The sequence below is a fragment of the Lynx canadensis genome, chromosome E1 (genome assembly GCF_007474595.2).
Source record: "Lynx canadensis isolate LIC74 chromosome E1, mLynCan4.pri.v2, whole genome shotgun sequence".
NCBI lineage: Eukaryota > Metazoa > Chordata > Mammalia > Carnivora > Felidae > Lynx > Lynx canadensis.
Window position 1 is genome coordinate 52,917,962 of NC_044316.2, and position 27,320 is coordinate 52,945,281.

At 56.7% G+C, this 27,320-nt stretch overlaps 1 protein-coding gene across 4 annotated transcripts; it reads right to left on the reverse strand.

Moving 5' to 3' along the window:
- Positions 1-6,705: 6,705 nt before the first annotated feature.
- Positions 6,706-27,051, reverse strand: CDC42EP4 (CDC42 effector protein 4). Of its 4 annotated transcripts, none has more exons than XM_030295787.1 (2): positions 26,929-27,051; positions 6,706-8,884 (listed from the first exon to the last, which is right to left on the reverse strand). In XM_030295787.1, exon 2 carries the CDS (start codon positions 8,770-8,772, stop codon positions 7,723-7,725), a length of 1,050 nt encoding a protein of 349 aa, XP_030151647.1. In that variant the 5' UTR covers positions 8,773-8,884; positions 26,929-27,051; the 3' UTR covers positions 6,706-7,722. The 4 variants fall into 4 exon arrangements, with proteins under 4 accessions (XP_030151647.1, XP_030151653.1, XP_030151652.1 ...); XM_030295793.1 differs by lacking the exon at positions 26,929-27,051 and adding an exon at positions 25,869-25,992; XM_030295792.1 differs by lacking the exon at positions 26,929-27,051 and adding an exon at positions 10,225-12,328.
- Between the last annotated feature and the right edge of the window lie 269 nt (positions 27,052-27,320).

Genomic DNA, 27,320 nt, shown 5'->3' on the forward strand with positions numbered 1-27,320 from the left:
GAAGCTGTCTATGCTTTGTAAAGGAGAGAAACATTCGATGTCAGGATCCACAGTAATTATTAGCCGGGTTCTCATATCTGTATCTATTCCTGCATCCCAGGAGATGGCTTTGTGCACCTCCTGGGGTACACGCACCCCTTTCCTCCCACTTGCAGGAGGGGGGCGGAAGGTTTCTATAGGACACAGCACCGCCAGCTGGCTGTTGACAGTGTGATGGATTGATTCTCCCAGCCACGGCCTGGGGCACTCATTTTGATGGATTGGGGGCCAAGGTCACGAGTTTGATCTGCCTTTGGGTCAATTGAGTCTGGAAGAAAAACTCCATTTCCATCACAGCAGACTGCCCTCCAGTCTGTTACTTCTAAATGATTCTCGGGTCACAAGGCGGACAGACAGAGTAGGGATGGAAAAACCCTCCAGGCCCCAACTATTGATGGGAAGTCAATTGTGCCCATTTTGTGTCCAAGCCCAGTGGGTGTGAGTGGCAGAAGCCGACAAGCAGAGGGCAGCCCTGCCTGGCTCCCAGCCTGGACGACCCCCCAACCCATCCCGCCTGCATGTGCAGGCTTCTGGGAGCTAGTGGGGCTAGAGGGGAGAGGCTCACCGAGGCTGACCTTCCCTCCGGTCGGCGGTGGGGGTGGGGGGGAGGGGGGAGGGTTATCACAGCCATGAAGCTGTCCTTGGTCTTCTTGGCTTGAATTGCATCTCTGGGCCATGACTCCAGGGAGATGAGCAGAGACACATGGGGAGTTGCCCCCCGTCTCAGTCAGTGCTGGCTGCCGGGACACAATACCACAGATGGGGGCTTGAACAGTAGGTTTTCGTTTCTCACAGTTTCTGGAGCCTGGGGGTCCAAGATCAGGGTGCCGGCAGATTCGGTTCCTGTGAGAGAACACTTCCTGTCTCGCTGTGTCCTCACGTGGTGGAGAGAGACTCTCCAGTCTCTCTTCCTCCTCCCAACAGGACATTGATCCCATTGTGGGGGTCCCATGTTTGTGAACTTATCTAAACCTGTTCACCTCCCCGAGGTGAGGCCCCCTCCTAATACCATCACGCTAGGGGGGTGGGTAGGACGGTAGGACATCAACGTATTAACTTAGGGGATCACAAACGTCCAGTCCGAGGCACCCGCTTCCCACACAGCTGCCTTCTGGCCGTTTCTACTTGAGATGTCTGAGACCCACCCTAGCTCCCCTGAAGTTGGTGCCTCCTGCCATCTCCTCTCAGGAATGTCACCACCCCAGATGCTCGGGCCAAAGCGAGGGATGTCCTTGATTCCTCGAATGGGCCGGTCCTGCTCTTCGCATCATAGATTTCTCTCATTCGTGGGTCTGATTCCAACTCTCCTCTCTCAGGGACACTTCCCTATTACCTTCTCTAAAGTGAGACCCAGGGGCACCTGGGTGGCTCAGTCGGTTAAGCGTCTGACTCTTAATGTCAGCTAGGTCATGATCTCATGGTTCGTGAGTTCGAGCTCTACATCAGGCTCTGTGCTGACAGTGCAGAGCCTGCTTGGGATTCTCTCTCTCTCTCTCTCTCTGCCCCTCCCCTGCTCTCTCTCTTTCTCCCTCTCTCCCTCTCAAAATGAATAAACATTAAAAAAAACATTAAAGTGAGACCCAGGTCATTTCCTGTCCCAACACCCACCAGTTTATCCCTGAGAAGCCCTTAGTGCCATGTCCAGTGTTTCACATGTTTCCTATCTTGCTGGTGCTCTGTTTGCTCCCCCAGCCCACCTCACCCCCAGCCCACCTCACCCCTAGCCCATGTTCCCACTGTGAGGCTTTTCCATCAGGCCCAGCAGGTGCAGTGCCCGGGCTGGGCCCTCAGCACTTTTAGAGGCCCACGAAAATGTTTTAATTTCCTTAAAATCAGAAGATGATATGGGAGCGTTTAGGCCAAAGAAAATGTTTTAATATTTAATATTAAAGCATGACTCTTTTTCCTAACACGGTAAAAAGTACCCGATTGTCCACTCTCTTAACGTTCTCTCACCATTCCTGTGCCTCTCACAGCACCGGGCACACAGCAGGTGCTTAATAAACACCTGCCGGGGACGCACGAACGAGTCTGTGCTGCCCATTTCTGTCTTCGGAGAACACAGCCTCAAACTTGCAGGCGGCTATGATTTGACTCGCCCGGGGCAGGGGGGGAGCCCTGGTTGTGAGAAACGATACTGAAGCAGCATCTTCCAAGTCACCTGGGAAATGACACAGTGCACTCGCCACCCTAGGTCTGCGGAGGGCAGCCTGGCCCCAGCCACCTTCTCAGTGCATTCCTCAGTGTGGCTCCAGAGGCAGAGACTAGAAATCTGTGTCTCTATGGTGCTTCTCATATTACACCTTCAGAGAAATATGCTGATGGCTAAAGAGAAGTGCCAGCTTTCTCAGTAAAGTAGGTAAAATTTAAGATGCAAATGTACACATTTTCCCCCGCGGGACTCCATAGCCTTTTTTTTTTTTTTTTTTTTTTTTTTGCTTTGAATAAAAAACATGTGACTTGAAAACCGTTTTGTCTTAAATTGGCCCTTATGGGGGGTGGGGTTTGGGGGAGGAAAGTGGTGTTCCTGAAACAGGAGAACAGGAGCAGTGGTTTTCAGCCCCGGATGGGACATCTGGCAATGCCTTCTGGGGACGTTTTGGATTGACCTAGCCAGTTGGGGGGGCATGCTACTGGCGTCCAGTGGGTAGAGACCAGGGATGTTGCTTAACCTCCTCCAGAACAGTTCCCAATAACAAAGAATGATGGGGGCCCACTTGTCAAAGTGCTGAGGTTGAGAACCCCTGCTTTGGAAGAATCTAAATTCTATGTCTTGGGTAAATGACTTACTCGGATCACTTAGGTCTGGCCTTTTCCATAGACCTGATTTTATTGATCTGCACTTTGGCATCGAGCCCTGGATTTACAATGAGCAAAGGCAGCCTGATGGGGTTTGTGTGGCTCTGTTAGGAGACTGTGGTTGAGGACATTGTCTGAGACCCCACCGCTGGCTCCTTCAAAGATCTCACAAGAATCCCTCCCAGACCTCAGAACACGCACAGTTGCTTCTGGGATCCTTTTAACCTTGTGGACTTCATGAGTTTCCTAACAGGTGGATTTCCCTTTTCACTTCAACTAACGGGAAGCTCAGAGCCCAAGTTGCAGCCCATCTTTGAGAACTGTGGAGGCCCACTCGGAGAACATTTCTGCTGTGCCACCCTCTTGGTTCATTGTACTGTGTGTTCCAGCCCTGTTTTTGCTTTGATCTATTTTTATCCTATTGTAGTTTACTTTGTGTGTGTGTGTGTGTGTGTGTGTGTGTGTGTGTGTGTGTGTTAAGCTGCCTCCAATCCTTTGGCAACGAAGCAGGCCATAAAAACAAAACAAGATTCAGCAGAGCCCCGTGGCCTCGGCGGGTATTTTTTAACATGCCAAGTGTCATTTCAAGGCTAGAGTCCTGCCTGGGGAAGGCAGCTACCCTTGGCTCCTCCTGTCCCCTCCTGGGAGTCTCCCTTCTTGGAGAACGGCAGTTCCGTGGATTGCAGCAACAGGTTTTAGAGGCAAAGCCACCGACACCCATCTGCCTGCAAATACCTCTCCCTCCCCCAAACATTCTTTCCAGTCTCCCATCTGGCTCCTGCCAAGGGGCTAGACAAGCTCTCCCTTTGCTATTCCTAAGTTGCCTTGCCCACATTTTCAGTCGGGGCCTCCAGGGTTACGCTGTGTAGACTGTCACTGCAGCCAGGGCGGTGCTGGGGGCGGGGTGGGGTGGGGACCTGTATGCAGAGGCGGGGACCTTTGGAAGGCTGTTGTGTGAGGGCGGGGGTGAGCCAGGGGTGGGTAGGGGGAGCTACATACACCTGGAAAGGTCAACCCCGCCCCTCACCCGTCAGCCCAACTAACACTCCCAGCTCAAGCAAGCGCCCGTGCCCCCCACATCCCACAGGCAGGGCTTGCCCCTTGTCCGCCAGGCCGGAGCCAGAGCCAGTCCAGTCCGCCTGTCTCCTCTGCTCTGTTCTGCTCACGTGACCCGGCCAGGGCTTCCTTCCCCCAGCCTCTGTCTGCCCATCTGTAAAATGGGGGACCGGGAGAGGTGGACCGGATCCTAAAACTCGGAGATGCTAAGAACCCCTCCTTCATGTGTCCTGACCCCCTCTATTCCTTTTGTCCACTTTCTTCTGGGAACGTGGTGAAGCGGGAGAACGGCTTGTGTGCGTGACAGAACGGAGTCGGAGGTGAGCCCTTTGCGGGACCAGCCTGGATACCAGCAGGAACACGGGCCCGAGGCTGCAGGCTTGTGAGGCAAGCAAGGGGCCTACCCGGCAGGGACAGAGGCCAGCCCTGAGTGACCCCGAGAAGGGCCTTCGCACGCCCTTTGGATGGCGTGAATCAGCAGCCGCCAGCCCCTCGCCTGGCAGTGAGCAGTACCCCCTTCCCCTTGGGCGCACAGCCCAGGTGAGCTGGGAACACCCCACCCAACTTAGCCTGTCTCTGCACTGGCCTGCTCAGTCGGGTCACTGGCCCTGCTGGCCACTGCCGGTCCCGAAGTATAAATCATCAGGTTGGGACAGTGGTGGAGAGGAAGGCCTTGGAGGCCGTGCCCGGGTCCGTGCCCCAGCTCCTCCATTTGCCAGCCGTGTGTGGCTGGGTAGGTTCCTTAGCTTTCCGTTGCCGCAGCGTCCTCATCCGTAGAATGGGGGTAATCTGAATAGCGAGGGCCTCACAGAGTTGTCATGACGATAAATGAGGCCAGCACCAAGGGCAGTGCCTGGCAGATGGAGGTCCTAAGGGCTGGCACCCAGCCTTCGCCACAGCAACGGTGCAGAACAGCATGTGCCCGGGGAAGCGAGCAGAGCCCTGGCCTGCAGCGGTGGTCGCGGACGGGACACGAAGGCTGGACCGGGGCGGGCTGGTGCTGACGCGCTTCAGGCTAGAACCACAGCCCTGCCCGGAGCAACAAGCTCTGCAGCACATTCTTGTGAAGTGTTGGCCGTGACCTGAATTAGCGTGACTACATTACTGCCCAGATGCAGCCCCTGGCTCCTGCTTTGGGTTGCTGGAGGTAGAAGGGGGCCCTACAGGGCATCTGTTAAGGCGAGATGTGCCCTGCAGGGGCTGTGGGCTTCTCAGGCGAGCCTCGGGGACCAAAGGGGAGAGAGTCCTCTCCCCTCCCTCTTTTGGGGCCACCACACCCTGCGTCTCACTCCCAGCCTCAGCCACATCCCTCATTAGCTGAGAATGAGCCCCTCTAGGGACAGAGGGGCCGGTGCAACATTTTTATTATGCTTCTAATTGCTTCCCAGGGAGGAGGAGCTCAAGTCCAAATTTCTCTGCGGATGCTGGAGGAGAGGGGCAGGGTTTCCAGGAACTCAGCCCCACTGGCCCCCATGTGGAAAGGAGGATGTGTGAGGGACTTCAGCTAGCAAACCCTGCCTTGCCTGGGCTGACAGGGCGGTCGGGTCTCCAGGTCCCCAACCAGGACAGACACACCCTCAACCTCACTTCCTGAAGGAACGAAGCTCCCAGGAGGCCGTGAGCAGCCAGGTGAAAGGGCTTTCAGTCCATGTTGTCCCGAGTCTACTGCTTAGTGACTTGGGGAAGGTGGCCAGGTGGCGTCTGGACCCGTTTCTTATGGGCTCTCAGGCCGTGAGTCTGGACAAAGGGCACGCTGCCTTTAACGTTCTCCGGGTCAGATGGGGAAAAGCCGGGAAAGAAAGGAGGGCGGCTCCTTTCTAGGGACTGTGTCTGCACCCGGCCCAGTAAGAGCAGCAGGGTTCCCGTATCACAGAGGAGCAGAAGGAGGCACGGAGCAGCTAAGTGGCTTAGTGGCCACAGGCCCCCAACTGGCACCAAAATCCCAGAGCCCCCAAGACCTGCCCAGCAGATGGGCACATGAGCCTCGTCCCTCCAGGGGCCGGAGAGCAGCGCAGGAGGGGAGGGGCCCCAAAAGGACAGGGAGAGAAGCCACCCCAGATCCCGAGTGCCTCAGGGGCACAGGCAGCCCCAGTCGGCACCCGTACCCACCCACATCCTGCGATAACCCTCCCCAGAAGCAGAGACGGACAACGGGAGTGCCACAGCACTTTTTTTTTTTTTTTTTAATGTTTCCTCACTGTTTTAACAATACCATGAAAAAATATATACAGTTTAGAATCTGGAACTGACCACTGTTCGCATGGGTTTCAAGGGCAGCTGGTGGGGGCTGTAGGGCCCCTTCTGACTCCTCCCCTATGTGGGAGCCACACCACTGGAAACAGTACTGACAGATCAGGATCTGGCAACAAGCGGGAGAGGCTGCAGTACTGACGCCCGCTAACCCTGGCCTGTCCCCTCCCTCCGCCGGGTACGAGGGGACAGGAGAAGGTGGGTCAGCTTGTTCCCAGGACAGGAAAATAATCATCAGTTAACCCTGGGGCACATGCCCAAGCGCCCACTCGACCTCCTTGGGCAGGGTTACAGGACCAAAGTGAAACGCTGGAATCTCAGAAGAACAACAAATAGTTTTTTTAGCATAAGTATGTTCCAAACGTGGTGTGGGGCATACTTATACTACAAAAATTATCTTTTGTATGCCCGACATCGTAATTTATCTCCGCGTTCTGGTTTTGTTATGTTTTATTGCTAAATCTGGCAACCCTCTACCCTTAGGGGCCTCAGAAGTGGGGGAGAGGGTTCTGCTGGCAGAAAGGCCTAAAGAAGGAAGGGGAAGTGGTCAGTGTGTATGTGTGTGTGTGTGTGTGTGTGTATGGGGGGGGGGTAACTCAGTCAAAAAAGCTTCTAGCCCTCCAAGAAATGATATATTAATTTTTTAAAAAATCCTTTTCCAGAAAATTTCTACACTGGCTGCCTTCAACTGTTAATAGCCATGGGGTGGGGGGGGGGGAGGGGAAGGACACACACGCACGGACACCCACCCCATTCAGTTCTACATAAAGTCTGGAAGCACTTAGTATAAAGGTTTTCTAAAAGGATTTGATCTTCCATCTGGTGTCAGAGCTGCTAACACTGTTCCAGATATGCTCTGGAAGGATTTAAACAGGACAGGAGAACAAACAGATCGATAGGGGCCGAGCGAGTGCCCAGCCTGTTCCTAGTGTCATCCTGGAAAGGCCCCTTTTAGAAAATTCAGGAAGCCTGGGGCCTCCTTTCTTTCGCTCCCCATCCTGTTCTCCCCCCTGGAAGGGGCTGCGTTTAGTGCACACATTCGGTCCGGCTTTGCTCCAAGGGGCTCCAGGCTCGCGGTGCAGGAGCCGGGAGCGGGGGGCCGAGGCGTGGGACCACCTTTCCTCCTGCCACACGGCCACCAGTCACAGCAGAAACGCCAGGAGAGGAAAGGCGAGCCGAGCGTCCTTGGCCGAGGCACCGGGGCCGCTCCCGGACTGACCCGCCGCTGCTGCCCCACGAGGCGGGGACTTGGCTGACATGCGTCACCGTCTGAGGCCGGGCTGGAGGGAAGGGAGAACCGGTTCCTGCCGCAAGCACCTGGTCCGGCCCGCAGCACACGGGAGGGCTGGGTGCGCCAGGCAGCTGGGTGCCCACGCCACCTCCCTGTGTCCCCATTGGGGCCCCGGCCTCGCCAGCGCCCCACGTCCAGGACGGGGGACGTCCAGGGTCTGCGGTGGAAGCCAGGCTCCCGGCTGCCTTGCACAGGATGGGACGGGACAGGGAAGGGAAGGGGGTGGTGGCCTGGAGCGGGGGGAGGGGGCAGGGAGGAGACGGAGCCCCCCTCCCGCCTGGTGCCCCTCACACCCGGATCTCATCCTCCTCCTCCTCGTCCATGAAGGAAAACTCCTTGTCCTGCTGCCGGGGCAGAGCGGCCTGGGCCCTGTCGGGCCCCCGCGAGGCGGGGCTGCGCTCCTCCAGGATGCCCGAGGTGCAGCTGGACAGGGAGCTGCTGTCCCGCGTGGTGTGGCTGCCCTCGCTGCGGGCCGAGCCGGGGCTGGGGGCCGCCGCCCAGCCCTCGTCCTGGGGCGGGTCCCGGCCCGACGCGCCTTCTTGCTGCCTTGACCGCGGAGGGGCCGCCGGTGCCAGGGCCGGGGGAGCCCGGAGGGTGCTGCCTGCGGGGTCCCCGTCGCGGTAACCGCCGCCCTCCTCCTCGGGGTCCCACTCCTCCTTGTCCATGATGCTGAGGACGTCGCCCAGCATGGAGGGGCCCAGGTCAATGTGGAACGACATGACCGACTCGGCGTGCTTGAGCCCCAGGCTGGCCTTGGGCACCACGGGCAGCTCCGTCAGGTCCCCGAAGGCCTGCTCGTCGAGGAGGGGGTCGGGGGAGTGGAGCGCGGCGGCCCCGTTCCGCCGGGGCGCCAGCTCCCCCTCGCCCGCCTCCTCCTGGCCGCCCTCCCCGACACTCGCCTTCTTCACGGGGCTGGACGACAGGCTCTTGGGCAGCTTGCCGGAGCCCTTCTCGGCGGCCTCCTTCTCGTTCAGCTGCGGCAGGGACATGGCGTTCTTGACGAACAGAGCCGAGTCCCGCAGGGAGCCCAGCATGTCCCTCTGCTCCCGGTCCCCCCTGGTCACCGACTGCGACCGCTTGCTGCCCCGGAACTTCCGGGACAGGAGGCCGCGTTTGGAGGACGAGGAGGCGGCCTGCTCCTCCAGGGACTCGCCGTCCAGCTCGCCGGCCTTGCTGTTGAGGAAGGACGTGTCCCCGAAGGCGTCCCCCGCCCGGCCCACGTGCATGGTGTGCCGGAAGTCGCCCAAGGGGGCGCTGATCATCTCGGCCGTGAGGTCCACGCGGGAGCGGCGCTTGGAGTGCACCGAGCTCGACACCAGCTGCTTGAGGATGGGCATCTTGCCGGTGGGGGTGGGGGGCGGGGGGCGGGCCTCCCAAGGCGGCAGGCGGGTCGGGGGTCAGATGTGAAGTCCGGCGGGCATAGGGGGTGCCAAGGAGGAGATCATAGGGCTGCAAGAAGAGAACAGCAGGCAAAGGGTTAACCCGGGCTGGCCGCAGGGCAGCAAGCCCATCTACAGAGGGGCTGCTGCCCAAACCTCAGCTCTCCCACCAGAATGAAATACCGTGAAAGAAGCCACCGGTGGCCCAAGCCTGCCTGATTCTTCACGCGCAGGCACTCGGGTTAGGTAGCCATGTAGAGTTCAGGTAGCCACAGACACATTTTCCCCGAACCAGAGAGAAGGACGATCCTTCTTCCGAAGGACAGCATCTCCCCCCGACCAGGATGCCACCAGCGTGAACACAACCACGTTTAAGGCGGTGGAGATGCACAGGCGGTTCCGTGTGGCAGTCGGGGAAAGAGCCTGGGTCCAGGACAGGACTCCCGCGGACAGCCGGGCTGGAGACACGCTCTAGGTTCTTCCTGCTGTCTGACCTCAATCCCCGTGGAGGCAGTGGACACCTCAACCTGAGTCATGGTCCTCTGACGAGGGAGAGAACAGGATGGGCTCCGGAGAGACGCTGCCCGGCACCTCCACGTATGTGGGCGGCCAGACTCGCTTTCTGAATCAGAACCGGGGCGGGGCCGCTGGGACCCACAAAACCAGCTCCCCAGCCTTCCAGTCCTCACTGGGTGTCCCACAAGCGAGGACCCCGCCTGCGACCTCTCCACCGTGGGGCCAAGCTCTTTGCTGGACACTCACCCTGTGTCTCCTAGGGATGAAGACTAGAAAATTCTGGTCTCTTGAATCGTTAAGGGTGCAGGAAGAGGGCAGGGACTAGACGGCCCGGCCCCCGAGATCTGCCGACCCCGGGGGGACAGTTAACCGGAAATGAAGATCAGCGAGGGGGGCCCCGGGGAGCCTGGGGCATCTGAAAGCTCCAGGTACCACCCATATAGCTCCTGGCAAGCACCAAGTTGAGGTCGACTGTTGGAGACAAACCAGTCCTTTTCCCTCTGGAGGGACCTGCCCCAAAGGCTAAACCCAGCAATGCAGGGCTGAGCAGGGCAGGAAGACGGACGGGATCCGACAAGGCGGGTGGGTAAGGGGTGATGGTGGCCGTAGTCTGGCCAACAAGACTTCATGGCGGGACCACTCTTCCCACTGCGAAGCGCGACCCGTGGGTGTCCCGCCGGTTTCTTCCTCACCCCCAGCTAGGCCACCACATCCCACCTGGCCCCCGGCGCCAGCCCAGCAGATCCCCGTTTCCCCTTCTGTCCCTCTCCAGACCATTCTTCACCTTTTCTCTAAAACAAAAGCCATCCAGGACTCACCGGTGCAGACCCCTCGATCTGGCGACCCGTCCTTGCCTCCCTCCTTCCTCCACGCCACTGCTTGCCGCTCCCCTACCTTTGCTCTCTGTCCTAGCCCTCTCTCAGCTTCTGCCTCCTGGACTCCAGGACTGGACACATGCAGGTCCCTGCTGGCACACCCTGTCACCTGGCTCACTCAACGTCCTTCCGGGCTCGGCTGAGACGTCACTTCTTCCGGGAAACCGTCCTTAGCCAGGGTGAACCCTCTCGGCCACCTCGCCTCCATCCTCCCAGCACTCTGGATGTCCCCTCTCCCGGCGGGCATCGGCTACATCGTTCTACTCCTGCCAGCTGGTGTGTAATGTTGCCCACTGGACCCTGAGCTTCCAGAAGGTTCGGACGGGGCCGACTCACCACTGAATCCCATCTAGCAATGGGTCTTCAAAGACCTGTGGAAAGGCAACACCTCCGTCCTGCCCTCCCTCATCTCCCTTTCTGCTTCCCAATCCAGGGGCCACGCTGGCCTCCCTTCAGCCTCTAGCCGGCCCCAGGGTTCCCGGCCGGCCTGACCCCTGTGTCCTCCAAACACCCCCCACGGCATTCTCAGTCTTTGTCCAGCTGCTGACGCCCAGTCTGACGGCTCCCCCACCATCAAGTGCCACCCCCCAAACCCCGCCCCAGGCAGTCATGCGACTGTCACTCCAGCAAACAAAGTTCTCTAGGACGGGAGGCAGGAGCCAGGCACCGGGGCACAGGTGACCTGGGCTGGGCTCAGAGCCAGGTGAGGACTCTCACTACCGCCAGTCGGCTCTCCCTCCTCCTGCCCCTTCCTCCCACCAACCCTCAGGCGAGTTAGCTCTCCCCATCCCTAACCTGAACCCTCTTCTCCTGCCCACGCCCTGGGACCTAACCTCTAAACACTCAGACACGGACCAGCTAGACCAAGGACTGGCCAGCATTTTCTATAAAGGACCACAGACTAAAGATCTCTGGCTTTGGGGAAGATACCGTCTTTCCAGTCGGAGAGCAGCAACATACTGCATGGGAACAAAGGGTATGGCTGCGTCCCAATAAAACTTTATATATAAAGACAAGTTGTGGGCCAGATTTGGCCCGTGGGCCCCTGTTTGCTGACTCCAACTACATGAGGAGTACTGGCCTCAGGGTTATCCCCTCGCCACACTGCCCAGGAGAGGGTCAGCATATGTGACCTTCTGGGTCTGCCATGGGCTCCCAGGCAAACCTTTGGGGGGAAAGCTCTCTTTGGCTAAAAAAGAGAAAGGGAGGCTGGGGTTGGTCTCAGACGTGTTAGGAACAGAAGGAAATCAAACCAGGTTTCTAATGAACGCTTGGTACCAGAGAATCCCTGAGCTTCTGCTGCCCCCAGGACACTGAGGCAACAATGGGAAAGGCTCACGTGTTCAAACGGCCTGCATTCGAACTCCTGCCTCTAGTCACAGAATCTTGGGATCTCAAAGAGCTGGGAGGGAAGGGACACCCAGAGCAGCTCCAGAAAACAGGTGTCACTGAAGCAAAGTCACTCATCCAGGTTTCTGCCCCAAACGGCAGAGCTGGGCGAGAAGCTGGCCTCCTGGTCCAGTGCTCTGCTCCAGACCTTTCTCTGGCCTTTGGTGGGTAGCATCCTTTACCAGCTACCTTTACCAATTGGACACCTCTCCTTGCGTCTGGGCCAGGAGAGTCCAGAAAAAGGAGGAGCCTAGCTGCTTCCTCAAGAAAGTTCCTGATCGATCCGAGAGTGTCGACACTTTGAACCAGATAATTCTTTGTGGTGGGGGCCATCCTGCACATGGTAGGATGTTTCACAGCACCCTTGCCTCTACCCACTAAATCCCAGCAGCATCCCTCCCCAGGGGGGACAACCAAAATGTCTCCGGACATACCAAGTGTCCCCTGGGGGGGGGGGGGGCGCAAAATTGCCCCAGGTTGAGAACACAGCTAGGAAACTAAAGCTTGTACTACTTACCAGATAAACAACAACAACAAAAAAGGGGGGGGGGGCGGGCGGGTGGGAGACAGGATAGGGGGCACAAAGGGTCAGAACTGTGGGAACACAAGACATGCACTTCCAGAGTTCAGGGTTTCATTGCAACAGTAGGAATCCCCAGACCCAGCAGGCAACTTGAAGCGCTGTGGTTTCCCGATGGGAAGTGCTCCCGACAGAGAAAGGGGAACCACACACTCAACCGCCAAGGGCTCAGCAGAACCCATGGAGTGGCTTGTGGCCACTCACAGGGACCTGGCATTCTGGCCACCAAGACTACAGGACAGGAGGGTCCCATCATGCCATCAGCCCCCCTTCTATCCTGGAGGGTAAAACAAAGGAACAGGTAAGAGCGGCCAGGGGGGAAATCCACAGGCCAGGCCCGGGGCCCCAGCATCCTGCTGGGCCCTACACCCCCAGAAAGAAAGTAAAAGTCTGGCCGGTGCTGTGTGCTACTTATAGCCTCGCTCCCTGGGGGTGGGAATGAGGCTTTCCGGCTTATAAAACACCAAACCATCCCTCCAGCACCCAGCATGAAAGAGTCTGGAGAGAGCTGGGGTCTCTGTGGAGTCACCTGCCATCCCACTGCCTAGCAGTCCTGGGACGGGGCCACGGTCTGGGTCTCTGGGATCCTAGAGCTCAGACTCGATGGGCCAGGCTTCAGGGCTGGTGAGAACCCTAAGCTCTGAACAGAGAGCGATGCGGGGGCGAGGAGATGGAACACTGAGGTTACGGGCAAGCAGGTGGCCTGGGCCAGTCCTGGGGGCGGCAGGTCAGGAGGCCTGCGCTCCCACCCGGAAGGGGATCCTGCCAAAGAGAGCTGTGCCTTTGGCAGGGGGTGCTGCTAAGTGCCATGACTCAGCTCTGGGGATGTGGCTAAATAGGCTGCCTGATGACAGGGCGGCCACTCCCCACAGCCTGCCTGCCTGGGGCGGGGCACCACCACCCTGCCCCGAAGCCATAATTCCACTCTCCTGCCAGAGCAAAGGAAAAGGGAGCAGGGACTCACGGCTGTGCCTCACTCTCCCCAGCCTCTGATGGATCCAGATGCCTCTACCCTTTGGCCCCACCATCCCCAGAACATTCCTTCAAGGCAGGAGCAACGGACCCTCCCTGGAAGGCCAGGCCCCTGGCTGGTTTACACCAATCACGCTCCCAGCTCAGCTCCGCTTCTGGGACCCCGGAGGACAGCGCCTGCCTGGACCCCTCACCCATCTTTCCTGGCATGCTGCACACAGAGCGCTGGCCTCCCAGATCAGCCAGTCAAGCAGCAACCAGACAGACAGAAGGACAGGCTGGACCAGTGCGCTCCAAACACCCAAGCAGTGGCTGGCTCCTGGCAGCCGGGCCAAGGCAGGCGAGAGACCCAAGTTCTCCTGGGGCGGCAAGGCCGGCCTCCCACTCTCGCAGCTGACCCGCAGCTCACCCTGCTTCACGGCACGCATGCTTCTACGCCCACCGTACTGCCATCGCCACCGGAGGCGCCTCTCCGTCAACTCCCCTGAGTTGTTCTAACGCCCATCTGGGGCCAGCCCCAAGCAACACGGTGGAAAGCAAGGGGATGTTTGGTGAAAGACAACCTCAGTCATGGCTAGGGATGGCGACAGGAGGCCGTGTTCATTTCATTCATTCATTCATTCATTCATGTGCACCCATTTTCCCATACCTGTCTAGGCTCCGAAGACGGGACAGTGGAAATCTCAAGGCGGATAAGGCCCCGCCTTCCCGGGGGCACGTCTGTAGTGAATATGGGTGGGTGGGGAACAGCGCTGCATACACGCGAGTAAGACAGTCAGTCTCTCAAGTGCTTGGCGTCAAAAAGGGGAGCAAGTGTGGGTGTCACGGGCCTGGGGGAGGCCCCTTTGAGGAAGGGGCTCTGTGAGCTGAGAACTGAATGGTGGAAAGGACCCAGGCAGGTCAAGAGCAATCCAGGGAGGGAACAGCACGAGCACATCCCCAGGGGAGGGAAGAAGCTTGCGGAGCTTGAGGAACAGAACGGAAACCCAGGGGCCAAGGGCCAGGTCACACAGGCCCAGCCCCCTGAGGACCAGGTAGGAGTCTGGATGGCATTCTTGGTAGGAAAGGAAACAGATGGCAGTTCCCAAGCAGCACACGGTTGGTGCACAAGACGGCCGGCGCTGCAGAGCCCAGGGCAGAGGATGGGGGCCAGGAGACGGATGCGGCTACGGAGACAGACGGAGGAGGGCACATGTGGGGCAGGGTTTGGAGTCAGTGACACCAGGAGTCGCTGAGGGCCCAGATGGGGGAAGAGAGGAAGGGCAGAATCAAAGACTCCAGGCCCCGGCCAAGCCCCAGAGGCCCTCTCCCCCCCAGCAGGTCTCACCTGCTGGGCTGCAGACCTTTCTCCCAGGGTGCAGCCAACACTCCACCACTAGGAAGAACTTAACTTTGCCCGAACAGGGGAGGCCTTCTGCCACACAGCCCCTGCCAGCCGGAGCGACACATGGAAGGGCCTTGTGCAAGTTCCGCGTAACACGGGCCACTCCTCTCCCTCCCTGAGAGGCTAGAGGCTCTGGCTTTTGAGGCCAGAGAGAGACTCGGTGCCTTCTGGAACATTCGGCAGCCTTCTCCTGCAAAGATAAGGAATCCCAGCGAAGGCACAAGGCGGTTTAACTCCCAACGGTGGGACGGGGCTGACGGGCTGCTCGGTGAATGAACAGAACCGTGGACGCTTTGATCCACATTCTTACATAATGCGGGAGGAACCGCGGTGGGGGCGATGTTGTTATTTTAGCCGACTTTAGTACTATTTGGAATCTTTTACCTCCTTCACGTGCACCGCGAAAAGCCCTCGTATTTGTAAGTGTGCTGTTTGCACCAGGAAATGAAGAAGCACGGTCTTAAAATAATCTGGGCCTGAACAGCGACAAAAAAAAAAAAAAAAAAAAAAAAAACAAGCCCGGGATGGAAACATGAAATACCACCGTTACCCACTCCTGTACCTCTTGCCTATCCGTGTCAAATATCTCCTTAAAATCCCTGGGTATGGAGTGACCATACTCTCAGAGATGGTGAAGCCACATTAAGGGACTTAAGGGACACATGAAAGGACACATGAAGGGACTGCCCCCAAGTGTGGTCTTGGGGCAGGGGCAACTATGGCAGTTTCTTTAAATAATGGCTTTAAAATGATAATGATTTAGCAACTGCCCTGTGGAACGATTTCAAAGCAGGAAAAAAGCCACACACGCAGATATGCATAGAAGCCTTATTTAGAATCACGAAAGGCTGGAAACAACCTAACGGCCAGGAATAAGGAAAGGGGTGTGAGGAGTAGGTCCTATTAACTCAAACGATTAACGTGCGAAAACCACGCTGCCACAGGGGCAGCTGCTTCCCAAACGGCATTAAGGGGAAGGAGAAAGCAGGCAGAGCTCAGGCTTGTTCATACACAGCATTCACACGTCTACACGGAGAAAGGCTTAAATGGCACACAGGGAAACTGAGGAGTTAAGTTAGACTTGAGTGGAAAACAGGCAATTTTTTTTGTTTCCTTTGATGTGATATGCTGTTTTAATAATAATAATAATAATAATAGGGGCGCCTGGGTGGCTCAGTCTGTTGAGCTCGCGTTCCGGGCTCAGGTCCTGATCTCAAGGCTCGTGAGTTCGAGCCCCGCATCAGGCTCTGTGCTGACAGCTCGGAGCCTGGAGCCTGCTTTGGATTCTGCGTCTCCCTCTCTCTCCGCCCCTCCCGCGCCCATGCTCTGTCTCTGTCTCTCTCTGTGAAAAATAAACAAAAAAAAAGTAAGAAAAAATAATAATCATAAAAATCCCAAAGCATCAATGTCCCAAAGCATCAACGGCTGATTAAGGAAAAGACATTAATTTCAAAACCAGCTTAAAACTGTCTGGTTCTCAGGGCCCAATACAAGGCACCGAGCTGGGGCTGGGTGAGGTGGGTCTCGGGTCCACTCTCTCTGCGCCAAAATCCCCTGCAGATGTCTGTTCTCTTTTCCTCCTCCCCCTCCCCCAAGCTAGACAGGTTGTATTCAAAGTCGTGGAGGAGAAAGTGGGCGACCTCCAGCAGCCCGGTGTCAGGGGAGACACGGAGATTAGGACTCCCCCGAAAGAGCTCGCTCCCCAACAGCTGCTTCCTGACGCCTGAGCCTCTTCAACTGAGCAGGAGATGAAAGGTAACGATCGCCACCCCCCCCCCCCCCGCATCGTCACGGTCACCGGAGACTGGCCAATTTCCAGTGTCACTAAAGCTCCAAGTTGGAGGCCAGCCTCCCACACAGGTGATCCCACAGTGGGACGCTATCCGAGATGCCCGGGGCAGGTGAAAGTTCTGCTTCTGCTGCTCCTACAGCCCTAAGCTCAGCTCTTCCGATGGCTGCAGGGGAGCAGAGAAAAGGCTGGGGTCACACAGGGCAACCAGCACCCCAGTGCCCCCCCCCAAACGGTGGACCACCAAGCCACGTGTGGAAACAGCAACACTGTCTAAATGAGAGTCTGGTGTCTGACGCATGCCAGGCATTGTCCTAGACCATGGGACACTTGTGCCCCTCGCCCTGCAAGGAGGGTATCAAGATTGCCCCCCGTTTTACAGAAAGGGAAACTGAGGCTCAGACGGCGTGAGCCTCACCCGACAGATCAGTCTCACATCTACTTAAATGGTGACTTCAGCCCACTTCTGGTGGGTGTTGGACCCATGGTTTCCTGTACGAGGTGATGCCTCCTGGCCTATTCAGATGTTCCCAGCTGAGAATGTGCCCGTGGAAGACGGGGGTGGGTGGGTAGGACGGCATCGGGAGGCTGCTTGTCCAAGACCCCTGGAACCAAGACTCATTGGGACGGACTCTCTGTCAGAGATCTGCTCTCAGGGCTGGCTCAGATGCGCTCTTCCCTACTCAGGATCTCATTCCTGCTCCCTGCTCAGAGGAACCTCCCCGTGTTCTGATTCCCTGGGAAGGGGTGGGTGGGGGAAGAGACCAACCTGAAGCAGAAGCCAGGACTCCCCTGGCGTGTGTAGCAGCTCAGCACAAGGCCCCGCCTCCAACGTCCCTCCCTCCCGCTCTGCTCTAGTCCCCCTCCCTCCCGCTCCGCTCTAGTCCCCCTCATGTCTCAGTCCCCCTCGTGTCTCCTGGTAGTCCCAGCTGCCAAGAAGGAAGACCAGAACCAAGCTCCCTTCCTAAAACCTCCCAGGCTGGGGGCCCTGTATTTGCTCCATCACCCCTGCCTGCCTGCCCATCCAGACCAGGCTCACTGGCCCATGGATGCCACTGCCCAGCCCCACGTGGGCAGATCCCACTTCCTGCTTCCTAGAAGAAAGGGAAAGTGAACAAGGGCCCAGTTTCGATACCTGCTTCCCAGAGCGGCAAGTTACCTGTGCACTTTCCCAGCTGGGTGAGCCCGGCCCAGCTAATGAGGATGCGAGGCTCTTGGCCCGAGCAGGGCTCACAAGGCGAACCCCACGTACTCCACACCAGAACTTCTCAGTGACTCCTGCCTTCTGCTGCCTCTCTAGGGCTATTAAATTATTTACAGCTATACCGTTCGCAGCACCAGCCTCACGTGGCTACAGAGCACCTGAAACGCGGGGAGTCCGAATTCACACGTGCTAAGGGGCGAAACAGACAATGGACTTCAAAATGCTTCCTATTTTTCTATTGGTTACATGTTAAAATGAGAATATTTTGAATATATTGGGTTAAATAGTAGATTAATTTCACCTATCTCTTTTCACTTTTTAAAATATAGTTATTGGGGCACCTGGGTGGCTCAGTTGGTTGGTTAAGCGTCCCCAACTGTGGCTCAGGTCATGATCTCAGGGTTTGTGGGTTCCAGCCCCGCATCGGACTCTGTGCTGACAGCTCAGAGCCTGGAGCCTGCTTCGGGTTCTGTGTCTCCCCCTCTCTCTGCCCCTCCTCTGCTCAGGCTCTGTCTCAAAAACAAACATTAAAAAAAAATAAAAAGATAATAAAATACAGTTATTCAAAATGGAAATGAAATCTGAAACTCGCAAACTGCTTCCACTGGCTAGTGCTGATTGAGGCATTTTCCCCTTTAGGACAAGGGCAGTACCTTCCACTGTAGGTAGATAAATAAAGCCAAGCACTGTTCACCTTTGGGGGAAAATATTTACACGTTCATAAATAACGTCTGCGTTATTTTAATTTAAGTACTACATTCCAAAATTTTACATCCAGTGGGCCGCTAACGAATGCTAGGTTGTTTCCATTTTATCCCAACTCTGTAACAAAAATCCTCTGGCTAAGTTTGCGCCAATCTTTATTTCCGGTCGAAAAGTAAGTTAAATTACTTCTGTTTCTTACTGTGAACTTGTTCTCCAGAAGGTTCTACACACCAAGCTGCAGTTCCAGCAACACAGGAATATAGTGTCTGATACCAGGGGCTGTATCTTCTTTAGTTGGAAACAACAAAAACACGACAATCAGCACACTCACAAACTTGTCATTTGTATCTCCTTAATTATAAGGGAGGATGAGCATTTAAAAAGTGCATCATCGGCCTCTGTGTCTTTCTCTTGGGAATTGCTTGTCGAAGCCTTTCGCCCAATTCTCCGGGGAAGGGGCTTCACCTTTTCAATGGATTTGTAGGACTTTTTAAAATATTAGAGCAGTTAAAATTTTCTTACCATCCTACATACTTCTGTAAGTTTATCACGCACCCGTTTGCAGTTGGGTGATTTTGTCTTCTTTTCCAGAGTGCTCATTCATTTTTATATAGTCAAATTTGTTTCGTGGTTTCTGGCTTTAACACTCTGAAGCAAAGACCTTCTCCACTTTTCAGTTTATGAAAATATCCACTTCCTCTACAACACCAGGTAATATAATAATGAGCAACTACTCAGAGAGAAAAATACTGGAAGGAAATACAACAAAGTAAAGCTGCCTGTGGCTTATAAAATTGTGGGTTGTTTAAAATAGAAAAACGATTAAATTACAACAATGTTGTATGCACGTTACTGATTCCTTATAGGATTGTTATAAAATGTGGGTAAGGCATTAGAAGTTACCTTCACCAGATATTAAATTCTTTATTTACAGATACCCTTCCACTCGTGAATCTATCTTGGGACTCCCCTTTTTGTTTGCTGGTCTGCTGATTTCTAAACCAGGTCTACACTGCCACTTTGTAAAACATTTTGAGCATCTAATAGGGGAATATCCCTACTTTAATTTTTTCCCTAAAGTTTCCTTGCATTGTTTCTAACGTTGTTCCTTTTCCAGACGGACTTTAAAAACGGTAAGTCCCAAAAGAAATCCTAGTGGGATTATGTTGGAATTGAAAGGACAGAAGAAATGAACTTGGGAAGAATGGACTTTATCACAACATCAAAGCTTCATAGCCATTTATTCAAATCTTTTGGATAATCTCCTTTATTAAATGTTCTAAGTTATACACATTCCTTGTGGTGTTTATCCCAGGTCATTCTGTGCCCTCTTGTCATTGTGAGTGGATTATGCCTCTCCCCCCTTTACCTAGCTGTATTTTCTATTACAGCTGCTAAATGGGGACACTAGTCTTTTCTTGTTTAATTTATATATATTTAATGTCCACGCTGCTAAACACACTTGGCTATATACGAACCCACTTTTTCAACCCTAAGTTGTAGGAAATTCAAATTCGAATGAAGAATTTCTAAAATTTCGCATCCAAATAAAGATGTGCCGTAGGTGTTAAAAACACACTGGATTTCAAAGACTTTGTGTGATTAAGTAATGTAAAATGTCTTAATTTTTTATGATTATGTGGTGAAATGATATCTTTTTGATGTGTACACTCGGGTTAAACAAAACATTAAAATTAATTCCACCTGTCTTTAGTAAAAAAAAAAAAAAAAAAAAAAAACGTTTTTTAACATTTATTTATTTTTTGGGAGACAGAGATAGAGCATGAGCGGGAGAGAAGCAGAGAGAGAGGGAGACACAGAATCCGAAGCAGGCTCCAGGCTCTGAGCTGTCAGCACAGAGCCTGACGCGGGGCTTGAACCCTCGAACCATGAGATCATGGCTTGAGCTGAAGTTGGACGCTTAACCAATTGAGCCACCCAGACGCCTGTCTCTAGTTTTTCAAACTGTGCCTACTGGAAAACTGAAAATTACGTATGCGGCTGGCACTGTACCTCTCTCTATTGGCAGTGCTGATCTAGAGGGATCTCCACTGATCATGCATAATGCTCACCACTGGATTCAGACATTCTCGTTCATTTCAGAGAATTGATAGTTTCTTACAGTTTATAAGAAAATGAAGCCAGTAACTTAGCCAGGCGAAGGTGCAGTAGGGAAAACACACTATAGCTTAAAAAATCTACCCTTTGACTGCTGGAAAACACAGAAGCAGCTGTCTAGGCTTGTGACAGAACTGTAGCAGAGCCTGGGCTCTAAGGCTGGGGCTGAGGACCCCACTCTGGGAAGTGCTATCCCAGCTCCCACCTGTGGATCTCAGGTGGCCCATGTGTCACCAGAAGTATGAGAAAGGGAACTCATTCACTGAGCTCTTCCTCTGCACCAAGCAGCTGCTCTATCTTGGCTAAACTGCTTTTTTTCCCCCAATTTTTAAAATGTTTTCTTTATTTTATTTTATTTTTTTTAACGTTTATTTATTTTTGAGACAGAGAGAGACAGAGCATGAATGGGGGAGGGGCAGAGAGAGAGGGAGACACAGAATCGGAAGCAGGCTCCAGGCTCTGAGCCATCAGCCCAGAGCCCGACGCGGGGCTCGAACTCACGGACCGCGAGACCGTGACCTGAGCCGAAGTCGGCCGCCTAACCGACTGAGCCACCCAGGCGCCCCATCTTTATTTTTGAGAGAAAGAGAGCGCAAGCAGGGAAGGGGCAGAGAGAGAGGGAGACACCGAATCCGAAGACAGGCTTCAGGCTCTGAGCTGTCAGCACAGAGCAGCACGCGGTGCTTGAACTCACGAACCGTGAGATCATGACCTGAGCTGAAGTTGGACATTTAACTGACTGAGCCACCCAGGCGCCCCTGTTTTTTTTTTTTTTTTTTTTAACAACAAAACAAGTACTACCACTGTCCTGTGTTCTTTCCCACCATCCAAGGGACTTATCATCCCCATCTTATAGATAAGAAAGCTGAGGCTAAGAGACACCAATGCTCCACCAAGTCACGTACTTGTGAAGAACAGGGCTGAGAGAAGAGTCTCAGGATCCGCCTGGTTCTGAGGTTCTTCCCACTGTGGTTCTTCCCACTCCACCGTAAGGTGTGCAGGGGAGGGTCCTAAGTATCGCTGGGGCCCCGGCCTCTGAGATCTGAAGGTTCTGGATGCATGCACACGCACAGGATACACAGTTTTACATAGAATTCCAGGTTAAAATATTCCCAGCCTGGCCACTCCATTCTCCACCACCCCAGCGAAAAGTACAGATAAATCCTGGGAAAGACAGGGGCAACTCCATCCTGCTGGCAACCGGCCATCCTCTCCACCGGGCCCCTTCACCTTGGTCTCTGTATCCACCTCCTTCCCGGTCCCAGAACCGTGTGCTCTGGGCCAGGAGAGGGAGGCAGCGAAGGCAAGTGGGAGGGGGAAGGAGAAGGCCCCCCCACCCGCCCCCAACCCGGGGGGTGAAAACAGCTCCGGGGAAAGAAAGGGAAGGCGTGCCCTGTGACCCGACGACGGGAAGCCAGGAAGCCGCAAAGCCGCTCAGGAGTTGAAGGAGTCAAGAGCCAGTGACGCCGGGATATCAGCAACTTTGCTTGTTTACGGGACTCTTCCTGGAAGCTTGTGTTTCCCCCCAGCCTGCCTCGGGACACAAGCAGCGGCTGCCATCACAGGGGGAAGAGCCAGGAGAGGAGGAAGAGGTGTCTGGTGGGGACCCCCTCGGCCTGAGCACCCAGGGCAGGTCTCCCCGAACCTGGGAGCGGCCCTAATGCTCCACCCTCCAGCCCGGGCGCCTCACAAAGAAGCGGCTGGGCTTGAAATCAGATCTGCCAGGCCCTGTTTGGTTTCACTTCCCTTCTCCTGAGAGTCCACTGCTCAGCCGAGGAGTGGGGATCGAAAGACACTCGAGGCTCTCCAGAGGGTTGGCAAATCTCCATCTTGGCCCTGCTGGAGCACGCAGGGTGGAGGCGGAAAGCACGGACCCTGGAGCCCGACTCCCCACCGCGGCCCGGCCACACTGGGCACGTTACACGTGCCTCAGTTTCCCCGCACGCTTTCAAAGGGATTGGTGCCATTATGTACTTCCTAGCATTGCCATAAGGATTAAATAAGCTCGTGTAAGCAAGGCCCTCAGCGCAACGAGAGGCGAGCACTCACGTATTTGCTGTGAAGATGCTGTAATGTGCTCCCTCTCTCAGTGGATGCCCTATGCCCATGCCTCGAAAGGTAGGAGGAAAATTCCAGCATCTCCAGCGACACTCTGGCCAAGTTCAAAGACATCTACCTCATCATCCATCATCAGGAGCCACCTGATGATACCCAATCCAAAAGACTCCAGAGCTGACCCTTTTCAAGTCCTTAGCGGGGGGTCCCCAGGATGAAGTGTTGCAGGAGGAGGGGTCCTCCCAGCTTCTGAAGCCCAGAGATAGACTGCAGTCCCCACAGGCCGTGGATCGAGCCATCCAAGACTTGGCTCCGCTCCCTCCCCCTCTCCCTTCCTGACCTTTCACGATCCAGGATGAAGAGTCTGGCTTCTCTGGGACCAGACTTAAACTCTTGCCGATTTCAGCCTGATACAGGGGTGGGGGTGTGAGGCGAAGGTGGGATAAAAGAAACGCCTGCCGCTCCTCTCTAGGATGAGGGCCGGATAACTGAGGAATCTGGGGCACTGTGGGCGCCAGCGACAAATAATGCACAAAACCTCCACACGCTCCGCCCCCCAATAAAATGCTCCCTGGTTCTCTGGACCTAATCCAACCCTCACTAAGGTACAGAAGCTATAGTGGAGCCCAGAGAAGCCTCCTTTTGTGTTCTCCCAGCCAGGGGCGCTAGCCCCCCTTTGATGCTCAAGGGCGATATTCTAAGGCATAAAGAAGGCTTGCAGGGAGTGGGCCCCTGGGGGAACAGACAAAGGAGGGGCAGGGAACAGAAGCCGGGACACAGAGCTTCCGTGGTCACCCTGGGAAGATCTGGAAGCTGGGGTCTGCAGCCCACATTTGGCCGCTGCAAAAATGGCACGATTCTGAGCAGACCTGGCCGAGCGAGACGCTGTCCCTGAGTATACACTCAGGGGTGTTTCTTGCCCTGGAACGGCTGCCTTTCAGAGGCCCCCGCTCCTGGGATGAAGGAAAGAGGGGGAAATGCCAGCAGGGCAGCTCAGTCTCTGTGGAAGCCTTCCTTCACGAATGTGCCCCACACTGCCCTTGCCTGACCCCGAAGGGAGACCCTTCCCCAGCTCGGGAGGCGGAGTGGGGACTTCCGGTGCCCCTGTTCCTGGAAAAGGAGGGGTCTGGATGCCAGCGCTTGCCACCCTGGCATGGAGCCCCGAGCTGCAAGCCGGCAGTGCCTGGGGGAGACTCTGATGTACGTTTCTGGAAGGAAGCCCAAGGCTCCACAAGAGGCGTATTTTCAGCCGGAGCTTCGAGGACACACTGAGTGGGAATGTGGGAAACTAATAGCTTAGACTTCCTTCGCGATACTCTGCGAGCGAGCGAGGAAGGACCACATCCAGCCACACACCCGCACCCACACACACCCACACGTCCCTCCAGGTGTGACCGTCCAGTTCCTCCAGAGAGGGTTGGCATGGGTCTGTCTCCGCCCCCCCCCCCCCCCCGAACATCCCAGAAGTCTTCCCCAGAGCAAGCCCTGCAGGACCCTCTGCCAGCTGGCTCCAAGGTTTGGTTCCTTTTCCCAAGGTTGAGGAGAAGCCTTCAGTACATAGGTCAGAAGACCAAAGCTGGGGTCAGCCCTCTCTCAGCTTCCAGGGCAAGATTGCACAACCCCTGTTCCTCCGCCCCCAAGCCTTATCTCTGGCATCAACCCGGATCCTGTTCCTCCAAGGGACAGACTCCACCCTCCCCACCTAGGGCAAAGGAAGCTGGAGACAGGCAGAAATTCTCAGCTCTCTATTCCCACCCCAGAGAAGGGGAGAGTGACTGCGAGAGAGAGAGGGGGTGAGAGGGAGAGAGAGGGAAAGAGAGGAGACAGAAAACCAGCAAGCCTGGCCAATATCAAACACCTTGCTGGCCACACCTGGGCACGGCCTGTCCTGGCCACAGAAATCAATCAACCACTCCAAAGGCGGAGGGGGTTGGAATCCCTGAACCAGAGCCAATCTGAGGCCCTGCTGGGAAAGCGCCTGACTTGTCAAGAAGGGTCTAAGATTCCTCTCCCAGGACGACATCTGTTGGGGCGGAGAAATCCTCCCAGCCCCACTTTGTAGATAAGGCTCTCATTTGCTTGGGGCTCCCTGGGCTCCCGTCTTGTGAGGGCTGGACATTCAGTCTCCAAGAGGCAGGAGGACAGAAGTAGATCCGGGTTTGCACATCCACTTGGGATAAGCATCAGTGGGTGGGCATGTGTAAGGAAGAAAGGAAGGGAAAAAAAGAAGGGTCGAGAGAGGAAAAGGCAGATAAAGGACCCCAATAAAGGACGGAATGTTCCAAGTAGAGGCCTGAGCGAAGCAGTTTAACGGGGGTCTGTGAGCTCAGGGGGACATCAGAGGGGTTGAGATTCACCCCAAACCATCGCGTCTTGGGTGCAGACTCCCTTGATCATACCAGCCCGCTCCCTGTCCCCGTGTGGGTCACCAGAACCCCTGGGAAGACCAGAACCCACTGGGATATCTCCCAAGGTTCACTGAAGCCCCAATTGTGGGAAGGAGCAGCTGTCCTCCAGGAGTGGTGGGCCAAAGTCCACATTTGGAGGAGATGAACCACACTAATCAGTAGTCACATGGGCAGCTCACACAGGGCAGCTGATAAAAGGTGGAGCCCACATGGCACCCCCCCACTCCTGGCAGGCTCCTAGCTACCACACAGGGCCGGAGCCTCACCAGACTCCCCAGGACACCCCATTATTGCTCCGGGAGCCTTGGAGCCACCTAGAGGCCTGGATGGGCCCAGCCTGGGTCCAGAAAACTCCCCATTCCTGGGGAAAATCCACAGCTCAGTTCCCCCTTCCTTTGTGCCCTTTGTTCTCTTAAAATTCAGTCCATCCTGCTGGTGGTCCCCTCCTCCACCCCAGCCTCAGAAAGGGGGCGGAGGCGGCGGGGAGTTATTAGAAACCCAGACTGTTCGAAGAAGTTGCATTGCAGGAGGCCCTCCTGTAACTGGGCCCCTCATTGTTTACGCCGGCTGCATGGGGAAAGCTTTCTCTGGTCCAGATGGCTGCTGGGGTAAGGAAGACGGAGATCATCCCTCCAGCACCACGCACCCTCTAGGGAAGAGCCAGCAGGCTTCAGCAGCTAGGGGACCCTGTCCCCATTCAACTGCTCGGATACACACGAGCAAAGGATAGGCGCCGAGGATGCAGCTGAGGGCGTGGGAGCCAGTCAGACTGCAAAGGGTGAACAGAAAAGAAAAAGCATTGTATTTCCCCTCCATTCTCTCAGGGAGAGAAAGAAAACTTCCAAAGCCCAGGCTGCAGTATCTCTACGGGAAACACCAGGAATCTGGTTTGAGTTAACAGAGAGCACCCCTCCCCCAGACACACACACACACACACACACACACACACACACACACACACACACACACGGCTCAGTCCTCTCCCAGGAAGCCCGCCCAGCCGCAGCCCTCCAGCCCCGGCTCCCGGTTCCCGCCCGGCTCTCCCCGTCGGACACTCACCGGCGGCGGCCCGGCCCGCAGGGCAGCTGGTGGAGGACGCACCCGGGGCAGGGGCAGTTTTGTACCCCCGGCTGGGGGCGCTCCAGGGAGGGGGCGGAGCCAGAGACGGCTGACCGCAGCTCCACCGCCCCAAGCGGGCGATTAAATCATTAACCGACCGCTCGCGGCCGGCGGCCACGCCAGGAGCGCTCTGCCCCAGGCGCACCCGGCGCGCCGATCCCGCGCGTGGCCCCCTCCCAGGGCCGCCAGCTCGGCTGCGCCCCACCCCGCCGGGAGGCACCGCGTCCGCTCCCGCCTCGGCCTCTCCCGCCTCGGCCTCCAGGTCTCCCGAGGAGGCGGGCGGGGCCGGAGCCCGGCTTGGGGGGGGGGGGCGGCGGCGGCTGGAAGGAGGTTGTATTTGTTTCCTCGGCCGTTCCCTTCCAGGCAGCTCCTTCCTTCTTTCCTCCCTCGCCGGGTGACACTGGGTGGCGTGTGCTGCAGCGTGTGTACGAGAGCGAGCGCGTGTGTGCACGCCTCCGCCACTACACGCGAAGAATTCGGTTTCTATTCACGGAGAACTCCGTGCGCACACACGCCCCCCTCGCGGAGACGGCGGGCGGCTCGCCGCGATTGTTGTGCCCCTGCCCATCCCGGCGCACGCCCCATTCCCGGGCCAGCGGGCGGACCTTTAAAGCCGGGGACGACCCCCGCCCCGGTCCCACCCGCCCCAGCAGCGCCCTGGGCCGGACGCCGAATCCCGGTCTGGAGAGAGGAAATCGAGGCAGAACGCGGTTTTCCCGGCTCTCGGCCACCCCCTCCTCCCCAAAGCCCGCTCGGCTCGGACACGGGGTGCGCGGCTCCGGGTCCCAAGCACCCGGGCCGCCCCGCGCGCGCCCCGGCCCAGCCCTTCCACCCGGGGCCGGGCGCAGGAGTGGGGGTCTCTGAGCCCTCCTCCCCGCCCCTCGGCCCCCTGTCGCGGCGTCTTCCACGCTCTCCGCCCCCACCGGGGGCCTCGAGCCACCCCCCGCCCCCAGACCGAACCCACCCAGGCCTCGCAGGGCGCGGGCTGCTGGTCGCCTACCTGGGTCCCCAGAGACGCGAGCGCCGGACCGGCGCGGCTGCGCTGTCCCCTCCGTGGGCTCTGCGCGGCGCCGGGGCTGGAGGCCCATGTCAGCGCCGGCGTCCGTTTCCCTCCGGCCCTCGGGCTCGCTGGGCGGTGAGCCGCTCGGACACTCCCCTTCCAGGCTCCTCCCGCGCCCTCCCTCCCGCGCCCTCCCTCCCGCGCCCTCGGCGCTGAAGTCACGGCGCCGCCTCAACCAATGGCGGCTGGGAACTCTCGCCCGGCCGCTCGGCCTCCTCGGTTCAAATCTGCGAGTCTGAGGCTGTCGGGGCTCCTCCAGGTGGGGCGGCCCGGGCGTGGAGGCCCACCGGGACCCGGGCCGGTGGGGTCCCGAGGGCCCCAGCGGTGACGAG